This window comes from Megalops cyprinoides, chromosome 3 (genome assembly GCF_013368585.1).
Source record: "Megalops cyprinoides isolate fMegCyp1 chromosome 3, fMegCyp1.pri, whole genome shotgun sequence".
Taxonomy (NCBI): domain Eukaryota; kingdom Metazoa; phylum Chordata; class Actinopteri; order Elopiformes; family Megalopidae; genus Megalops; species Megalops cyprinoides.
In genome coordinates this window covers 7652192-7662957 of record NC_050585.1, presented here as the reverse complement: position 1 = coordinate 7662957, position 10766 = coordinate 7652192, and the positions used below count along the sequence as shown (strand labels likewise).

The following is a 10766-nucleotide window of genomic DNA, read 5'->3' as shown; positions in this document are numbered from 1 at the left end:
GTTATGTCCTCGCAGTTCCACTGGTTTTGAATGTACTTACGTCCATCTGTTTGAACTTGCCCTTATGTCAGACTCATGACTCCGTCTCATTTCAGTTAGACTCAAGTGCTACAACATAACACAGTCTGTCATTGCACTAAATCAGAGACGGAAAAAAAAAACCCATTTTACATCTGTTGTACAGCAGTTCTCATCCATTGCCATAAGTGCTCAGGATTCTGCATGACTGTTGTAGTGGCCTGTAGATAGTGTGACTTACGCCAAATATGGTGTTCCAAACAAAGGGGCACTGTTAAATTAGCCTCGTGTGCTGACGGCTGCAGGCTGACTTGCTCTGCAGGTTTTAGCTAGCGTGATTTTGAACCAGAAGCGAGACCAGGCCTGCAGGAGCTGTCTGCGACCCCTTCGTTCTGTGAATAAGACAAAGGAAACCGCAGCCCCTTGGTGTTGCGTTGCGCTGCATCACCGCATGTGCAGCTGCAGAGGTTTGGAGCGCTGTTTCTCTGAAACCTCCGCTGACATTCAGAGCTGACCAACCAGAGCCCACGTCCCTCCCTCGTGCCCTAATTATAAGACTCTTTGACATTGCTGCTTCAAACGTGAGTCCACCTGTCAGAGCACGGCCACCTGCATTTAGCTGGAGTGCGAGTGAGTAAGAGGATGGCGTTTTAATGCAACGTCTGCTGCCATCCTCCACAGTTCATCACACAACAGGCCGTTTTCCTTTAAGCGTCTATGGCTCCCCTTGTCGGTAACACGCTCCCTGACTTACTGAGAAGGTATATTTCCTCTCAGTGTGCTGTGTGGTTTGGGGCAGGCCTATTTTAGCCACTGATGTCACACAACAACGGATGTAGAGGGGAGGGTGACAACTGCGTGGCCATGGGCTTTTTCTGCTCAGTAAAATCTTCCCATCTAGAGAAAACTGACATTTTTTCATGGAACCTGCGCTCTTGAGAAAGAGCAGGCACAAACCAGCGTTATTCACACGCTCAAGTCGCATAGAGGAGAGTATGTGTTAAACTGATGGATGGTCTTTCGGACAGTGACAGAGAGTGAGACTGAAACACAGGACACATTACACACATTGGTAAGTTAGGTGAGCCACTTTCCTTCTTTCTTTTTTTTACTCTGTAAAACTCATTATAATATATTATATATATTATAATTATCAAATGTGGCTCCATATTGGTGTGTGGCTCTCAGCTATTTTAAATGGCAGAGTCGTGTATAAATGTAATTGTTGAAAATGTGACAACCTGGAATATTTCAACGAAACACTGTTTTGATGTGAAAAAGATCTCTTGTAAATATCTTTTTTTTTTTTTACCCAAAATCCTCTTCATGGAGACTGTTGGGTTATACCAGCGCAGCCCTCATGTATTGTGTACATGTGAACCCAACATCAATACAAAAAGTTAAATATATTTTAATTTTATTAAATAAGAAATATATCAATTTACAATTAAAATAATGCCTTTAGTCATTATTTTTCGCCACTGGTATTTACTCCCTTTTGCATAATTGATGTGTCTATTTTGCATATTGAAAAATGAAATACGGAAATGAAATGAAAAAAGGTGAAATATGAAATTTTATATTTTGTCCTTATTTATATAAATGTCCTTATTTCTATCTTAGAAGAAGAATATATGCTATCATGTTAGAGAACGGTTGACAATATATAATATTTAACAAACATAATTCTGATAAATTTCTTTTTTAGGCTAATAATTTGCTAATATCTGATGATATTCTTAAGAAACATGTTTTAAAATGTGTGTTTACTCAATATTCCATTCAAAATTCAGTTTATGTAAAGTGTGCATATGTGAGAAAAGTCTCCTTGAGACTTGCACAAGAGGTGTTTTTCTCCCACGCACACTTTCCACAGTCTCCGCACCAGTGGCTCCTCTGAAAGCTGTCTCTCTCCACTTCGTTCTCATCCAGTTACCATTTTGCTGCATCTATTCACTTCCATTTAGTCTGAAGATGGTGATGCATAGAAAGGCGTCATTAACTTTGACAAAACACTTGGAGTGTCTCCTTTCCAAAAACTGGATGTGTGAATGTGTGAAAAAGATGCTGAGATACATATACACACACACACACACACACACACACACACACACACAAGCACAAATACATGTAACAGACAGAAATAAGGATGAGGAAAATCCATACTGAATTGGTCCGGAGGGTTGCTGGTTTGCGATAGATGTAATTCACGCTGTTGAAGTGTAACCTCACACATTTCTGTGGAACGATATGGCCATTACACCAGACTGTGGAGAGTGGCAGGTCTTTCACTGGTTTTTCCTCTCAACACCATTACCATTATTTGCAACATTCATCACTGAACCATTCCTATGCGCCATTTACTCAATTGACAAATAAATCTGTTTTAGGTTTAACAAGCGTGTGGCACTCTGTCAGTTCAGGGAAGTGGTCGACGTCGATAATGTCATTCGAATTTTCTGTGAGAACTGAGCGCAAAACTTTATAGTCCTACTACTCCATAGTTCCAGAGTCACCTCATTAAGATATGTAATCGTATCTGAGGGCTTAAATAAAACCATGTCATTGTGAAGTGGGAACAGAAAGAGAGGAGAACTCAAAAGGTTTGATCTGCAAGAAGCTGGGGCTAACGATTAGTGTTAGGAACCCAAGGGAATGTCGCTCGTAACTCGATGTGACCAGGGGCCTCTTTGATTAGCCTGGTTATTGTAGGAAATGTGTTGTTCACTCATCCTGACAGGCCTACATGTATCTGCTGCCCTTAATGGGGTGAGATCTGAAATTTCAGAGGCTGTGTTTTTTTCCGACAAGTGTAACAAAAAAGTAGATAATATGCAATGTTCAACAAAAGGTCACTAAGCTCATGGAGAAAACATTTAGGTCATATGCTTTCTGTAGAACTTTATGCAGAACTGCGGCGTACAGCTGTGGTGGGGGGAGTTTGCCTTTTCAGAAAGACTCCTCTGTTTCCAAGTAAAAGCATAGCCCCACTTCTTCTTGTGTCTTTTTTGAAAATGTTGGCATGCATTTGAATATGACTCTCAGCCAATGTGTTTAGTTGGAGAAATCATGCACACACCTGTAGTAGATGGCTCTTATGAGGCAGATAAACACATGCTTGGTATGTCTAACACAATAACCCAAGGTGCCTCTTTAATGAATTTGTGACTTGCTAAATGAATAAATCATTTCACACATTGTTTGTTGACTTTGACTTTGTTCTTCTGACCCTAACTGATCTGAAAGCCACAGGCTGTTCGCTGGGGTGGGCTGTACCCCAGCAATAAGAAGGCCTCACAGAGGTGTGATATGTTGTCTAATGTTGTGGGCACAGGAGGCATTACCGTGAGATATCACTGCAGCCACCTTGCTGTGTCCCCTGTGTTCTGTAGAGTAGAAGCTGTCCTCTGTGCTTCCTCTGACTTCCTGTTGTTGTAGACCTCCGCGTCTCACCTGGGCCACCCTCTCTGTCAGTGGCATAGTTACGTCAAGCCCCAGAAACTCAACAGGGAATCCAAAGCCAAGTAAGTCACTTTTTTTTACATGTGGTGTACAGTTTTGAGTTTCAGCGGGAAGGAATGTCTGTGTTGGGCGACGAATATCCAAATCTCCCCTCATTCAGAAGACCTGATCACATCTGATCACACAGCCTTAACTGTGATGAATGAGATGGCAGTGACTAACACAGAGGATCGGGGTAGTCATGGTGACTTCCGCTTCTGAGTATGACTAGCATGTGTATTACAGTGACCATGTGTACATGTATGTGAAATGTGTGAAATATTTCAAATGTGTCAGCAATGTGCTAAGTGTTTTTGTGACTGCAGATTAATCTGGAGGTCTCCTGACACCTCTTTACAACGGTGATGCAGTGTGTTCGTTGACTTGTGCTTTCAGACGACATCGACATGAACACGACACACTATGTCTTCATCGGCATCTTAACGTTCCTCTTTGTGGTGATCGCTCTACTGATACCACTGTGTCTGATAAAGTGAGTTTGCCGACAACCCTGATTAATACATCTAATGATGCCATCAGGTCCCTCTCGCCTCACCTGAACTTAGCGTGATTGCTGACTCTGTCCGCACATCAATACCTTGTGTGTGCTGTGCGAAGACGGACTTTCCTGCTATGTGTAGCAGATATATAACGGACCTTAGCAGTCTCACTACCTCAGACTCATAACTCACATAAGCTCATCCACCCTTGGCAGGTATCGCTCCATGAGGCGCACCATTCGGGATCTGCAGGGGCAGAGCAGATTAATGAACATTCCCCCACCAGAAACCCCAGCCTCAATGGATTCGCTCATGGTCACGCTGGAGCAGGACACACCCTCCGACACTCCAATTCAGAGGCAGAAATCCAAGTCAGGCTCCAGGTCTCTATGGAGACCACCACAAGCGGTAAAAGTCTCTCTGACAATGGCAGGAGCAAAGTGCAGTTGTACGATTCAGGTTTATCCTAAGAATTTGCAGATACTGATGACATTTGCTAGTGGGTATTCATCTTATTCTGTGGCAAAGCTCAGGGGGGTTACACTTTCTTTCGGTGTCAGAGCTGTTACATTTCCTGTACTACATTTCCCAGGGTCCCCGGTTCACCAAGGCTGACCTGAGTTTGATGCAGCTCATTAAGGCGGGAAAGGAGGGGGTGTTCTACAAGGCAAAGATGACAAGAGGCACCTGCAAAGGCCATTCAATGTTCACCTGCAAGATCGCCAAAGATGGTAAGCATCCAGCACAGATCATGTGGAGCAGTAATGTTAATGATATAACGACAATGGTGATTTCCATTTTCCAAGTGGCTGCAATATCTGTCCTGTCCTGTCAAACTGGCTTTTCTTCCGCAGGCGTCCCACCCAAGCGAGTGGAGACAGAGGTATCTATTATGAGGAAGCTGGGACACCACAAAAATATGCTGCAGCTGCTGGACTGGAACACCACAGAGGGTGAGAGGGGGAGCTCTCGCAGATGTGTGTGTGACTCTGTTACGGTCAGGGAAAAAACAGGGAAAAAAGGGGAGACCACAGTCGCGAACACTGGGAAAAGTGTAACAGAATTTATTACACTAACATTTAAAGACAAAAAAAAACATATAACATAAATAAAGTGGGTAACAGGGAACACAAACTCAGGAGTCGACAAGCCAAAATAACAAACAAAACACACTGTAACTAACGAGAGAGGGAAACTAACTGACCTAACAAAATAAATCTCAAAACAAAAGATGGTCGTAACAGACTCTCGCAGTGCGCTGAATGAACGCGTCTGCCTTCCCGCAGAGCCGTACGTGCTGATCTTGGAGTACGTCAGCTGCGGCACGCTGCGCAGCTTCCTGCAGATGCACCGGGACAGGCTGCGCATCGACAGCGAGCTGCAGAGCCTCTTCACCATGGCGGCCTACCACATCGCCCTGGCTATGGACCACCTGCGCAGCAAAATGGTACCTGTAACCCCCACTGTCTGCACTTAACACCCGCACCACCAACAGTTCAGCACACATGCTGTTCGGTTAACACTGACACCTGTCACAGAGCTCTAGCCATGGGATCGGAGAGGCGCCACTGCAAGTCAACCGGTGTACACAGCCACCACGGAGGAAGCAATGTGGTGTATGCACAGCCACTGAATCAGTTTCACACTCTCAAGCTGAAAGTGCTGTCTTTGTACTGTTAAACACATGTGCAGGAGTGTAGCATAGTGGTAAGGAGCAGGACTCGTAACCGAAATGTTGCCGGTTCGACTCCCCGTTGGGACACTACTGTTGTACCCTTGAGCAAGATACTTAACCCAGAATTGCCTTGGTAATTATCCAGATATGTAAACAGATAACAAATAAAAACTGTAACCTATGTAAGTCACTCTGAATAAGGGTATCTGCTAAATGCTAATAATGAAATGTACTATAAAGTTTCATAGTTTGAGTTTCTTCAGTTGTCATTTATGTTTGCAAATAGCAGGAGCTCTTAGCTGAGGCTTGAGGGGATAGAGGGTGCAGTCTGAACGCCATATGCCTGAGTATACGCTGGTGTCGTGTGCATGTCCTCCCTCATTGTGTCTCAGGTGGTGCACTGCGACCTGGCCCTGCGGAACATCATGGTGAACAGCTTCCCGAGGGAGGTGAAGGTGGCCGAGTTCGGCCTGGCCAGGGACCTGACGCGCATGAGGAGTCGACGCAGCACCCGCAAGAGGAGGCACGCGGTGAGACCTCCTGCCACAACACACACACACACACACAAAGCATGCTAACCTCTGACCTCCCGGGACACAGGGTCGAAGTGCACCCCGGACCTCATTCTTGTCTTGTGTGTTTCAGCAGGAGCGGGTGCCCCTGCGCTGGTACCCTCCGGAGTATTTCAAGAACAATTACTACAGCTTCAAAGGGGACGTGTGGGCGTTCGGCATAGTGCTCTGGGAGATGCAAACTTTTGGTACGTTCAGTTTAAACTTACCTACCTCCTCCATCAGCAACAAAGTCAACACTGCCCATAAGAGGGCACAGTTTATAGGCATCTCTTATGTGCACGAAAACCACTGTACTCTTAATATTTTGGTGGTAGGACAATCTATGATCATATAAGACAGAATAAAACCTCAGGAAGGTCACTGCCATTGTCCTCTTGAGGCTACTGTACTTAACTTGAACTGCTTCAGTGAATGTCAAGCTGTATATGTTAATGTGCAAAATATGAGTCAAATTATTCATAGCCATGGATAATGGTATAGGTCAAGTGAATTCTGCTCAACAACTTGCCTACTCAAGAAATAATGCAATAAGCTTAAAAAGTGATAAAAATGACTAAGAGGTCATACTTGCAATTCATGACTCACCAGTAACAAACTGTTTAAGACAGGCATTGGATGTAAATTGCTATGTACAGAAATAACAAAAATGTATTTATATATGCGTATGAAGCATGTTGGAATACATGGAAATTAATCAGGAAAGCAGTACGCATCTCTGTGGACTGCTAAGACACCAATTGTCAATCCTGCTCCTGGGGGTCCCCTGCTCTGCACATTTTCGATCTTTCCCTGCTCTACCAACCTAACTGAACTCATCAGTGGCACTTTTGATTAACTGAGCACACCTGATTTAATCAAGAGCATGTTAATCACGCAAATCAGGTGTGTTTGGAGCAAGGATAGTAGAAGATATGCAGGACAGTGGGCCTCCAGGAGTAGGATTGAGAAACACTGTGCTAAGAGATGTGATCTTCACTAGAATAATACCCAGTCATACAGTAAATGAAACTCACTAATAAAGCAGGAATTAAACAGTAACGCTCAATGTCAATGTGGTTATGCCATTTAGGCACGTTACCCTACCCCAGCCTCGAGACGTCAGAGGAGGTGATCTACCACATCTGCGCTGGATACAGGAACACAGAACCTGAGAACTGCAGGCCAGAGATGTGAGTGTGTCGGTTCACATCCCATCATGCATTGGTGAAAGAAGCTATCCTGAAGCCCCTTCACCCTAGCTCTGTTAACCACTGATGAAAAATAAAATAACATGCGTCAGTATGAGACCATAAAATGTTCACATACATGTCATACATTTCAAATATTTAAATTATTGCCACTCTCTAAAGTGTATTTTACGCATATACAGTATGGTAGCACATCATAAAAGAAGGGTAAAAGATAAAGTTTTTGCTGTGACAGTTGATTAATTTTCCCACCCCTCCCTGTCACTGTACTTGCAGCCTGCAGATGATGAGGGATTGCTGGCTGGACCCCTACACTATGAGGCCCTCCTTCAGCGATATCGTTAGGATCTTGGAGAACATCCTGGAGAATGATGCAGTGAGTGGCCCTCGGCATACCTCTTACCTTCAGCAGACAGCTCATATTTTCAGTCCTCCGGTTTGCAGATATTGCTAACAGCACAATCTGCTTGAGTCAGAAGCCTTTCTCCTGTGACGGCAGTGCTGTCTAACAGGTCTCCTGTGAATGCCATCACCTCCCACTTGCTCTCCTAGCAAATCACATCTTACTGTTTACTTTCCTCGTTTTGCTGTGTGATCCCAAAGTTATATACAGCCTATTGCTGAATTTACTACAGGGAGAAAGTGGCGGCACCAGACAAGATAACTGATGACCCCTGCAAAGGCGATGATGTATATACGGTTGTACTGATTTAAATATCGTCGGCACCGATGCCTATGGTGGCATGATGGATGACTTTCATTAGTGCTACCTTTTCATCTCAAGTATGACGCTGGTTTCAGTACAGTACATCACTTAAAAGCCAGCAGTCACTCTCCACATGAGTCATAGTTTGAGAAAAGGTTGTCTGAGGTTTGAGCAGAAAAAAAACAGATGAAGAAAATGGAGTGCAACAATGAAAAAATATACATGAGACAGTTGAAAACATGAATATGACTCAAAGCAATGTTTTAGTTAATATATTTTACAAGAATATTGTTTTCAATACACACTGATACATTGCGTAAAGCTCCATGTAGCTAGAGTGACTGTTTACTTTACTGATTGATTTAAAGAAAGAGGCTTTACATTCTTACCTTAAAACAAATGTTCAAAATTCAAGGCAACAAAAATATCCTACGTTACAACAAAGAGCAGCAGGTTCAGTTACTTTAAAAAAATGTATATGTGTATTTTTATTCTATTATGCTATTTACCCATCACTACTCAGGAAACCTCTACACATATACACATACTTAATAAACTTTGGTTTAGGTTCATCTCAACTGGCCATTTGCACTGAATTGGTGTAGTTGACTTATGTCTAGTTGTCCAACGGTTGACTTTATGGAAACGTGCAACACATGTTATGTGTAACACGTTTTGCATATCTTATGTTTGAGTTTTCACAAATATGCTTCATTTGCATTCATTTGTGTTTCTCTATACATACATTTAACCCTGACTCTGGTCAGAGGACACTTTTAGATATCATAATTGGCCAGCTGGGTGAACCTCTGTGAAAGTCCTGCGTTTGACTGTGTCAGAATGCTTTGAGCATCTTCACTCCCCACACGCTTTGGTCAATTATCAACCCACAGGCATACTTCTGCAAAGACCACAGATGCTGCTTCTTTTCCAAAGACCGAGCTGTGGCACCAACTCATTTCATTGACACTCCCATGTGTCACTCTGTCATGCAGGACTATGTTGACGTGGACAACCAACGGTCGATGGCTCTCGGACCATCCAGCGACTGAGAATTTATCACCCAAGCCTGGATCCACAGCACTCCAGCACTGAGGAATCTGAGGCCCTGCGTGTATGTGTGAACTTGCTGTGCAACTTACAAGAAGAAGCTGTATCGCAAGTGGACAGATATTCATTTAAACGCATTCACTGGTGCCTGAGAGTGGACCTGGGCACACACTCTTCAGCACACGTGTTCAGGGGGTGGTGTCACTACCCAGGAAGTGGGTGCCTTTTGTGGAACTTACGATAATGTAAAAAAAACAACAGGGGAAGAACGCCAGAGGGAATGGCTGAAAATAAACATGACCCACTGACTTTGCATACACAGCAGTCGAGGTTTGGATTCCTGGGAGACTGACAAGCCATGGCGCAGTGTCATACTGTAGATCTCTAGCTCACATAACTTAACCTGTACATGATGGTCTACTCTCAGTGCTCAGAGGACACAGACTTGCGCATAAATCATAATTTATAAATCAAAATTATCACTTTGATATTTCTTATGAAAAAAAACCATTTGTTAATTCCTTTCAATATTTATATCCACATAAAGATATCTATACTGTCTCACCTTACATTGTCCAAATGTCTATTTATTTCATTGTCAGTTGTAGTGAAAACCTTGCACATTTGCTAGCAGTCATGAACTTTCATTTATCGGGTATGTTTATTGCAACTCTGTGGGACCTTGGCTGAATTCAGCTGGGTGAAAGCCAAACTGACCAATGTGAATCAGCACTCTGAATCCTTGCACTTCCATTTGTTCTCCAGTGTCTCTTTCAACCAAACACTCAAGAATGCAAGAACACTCAGTGCGGTAGGTTCTGATTGTCCAACGTGCTCCCTGTGGTGCATAGGAGCCAATCAGAATCAAATGAATTTCATGCTCACTGAATCAAAATATTATTATTCATGTAATAAACAAATTCTCATTAAAAAAATCACTTTTTGAATTTTAACCTCCTTGAACCTTAAAACACTGGATCATTTTAAAGGCATTTGAGTCCTATCAGGTCATATATAATATTCTTATGTTCGCATACACATATCGTTCACATGCATAACCTTTGTGTCCATATTTAACCTTTCATATTCCTACAGAGTAGACAGGTTTCATGCCTTATATCATGTAGCTAAGCAGTCTTTAATAACATGCAGCACATGTCCAGTGATCTCACCTGTCTGCATTGACATGGTGATTATTGCTAAAGTTATGAGCAACAGGCACTGTGGTGTGTATGATGAACACTGAAAAAAAAAGGTTATGTGGATTTGTCAGACATTCACCTGAAAACTTGTTGGCAGAATAATTACAAAATTGCCCCCCAAAGGTCATAGAGCATTTACATATATCAGGCAATAATTAATGAGAGAGCAGCTGAGATAATCTCTGAGAGCAGGTCAAGTATGCAGCCTGTAGTTTTCTGTGAGGTCCAAGTCTGACCTCTAGTGGTTTTCTGCTTCAGTTCCTATCCAGACTGAAGTTAACTTTTAAGCAAGAGGTCAGTTCAGTTTTGTTCTAGGAGGTATTTATCTAGGCTGGGTATTCATCTTGAGATG

The 10766-nt window shown here is 43.0% G+C and overlaps 1 protein-coding gene across 1 annotated transcript; it reads left to right on the top strand.

Annotated features, from left to right (window-relative positions):
* The first annotated feature begins 3292 nt into the window (after positions 1-3292).
* si:ch211-167j9.5 (fibroblast growth factor receptor homolog 1) lies at positions 3293-9575 on the top strand. Its single transcript, XM_036525785.1, has 12 exons — positions 3293-3320; positions 3457-3542; positions 3916-4012; positions 4235-4427; positions 4612-4750; positions 4874-4972; positions 5306-5466; positions 6087-6224; positions 6343-6454; positions 7339-7438; positions 7733-7832; positions 9158-9575. Exons 3-12 carry the CDS (start codon positions 3927-3929, stop codon positions 9212-9214), a joined length of 1185 nt encoding a protein of 394 aa, XP_036381678.1. The 5' UTR covers positions 3293-3320; positions 3457-3542; positions 3916-3926; the 3' UTR covers positions 9215-9575.
* Positions 9576-10766: the final 1191 nt, after the last annotated feature.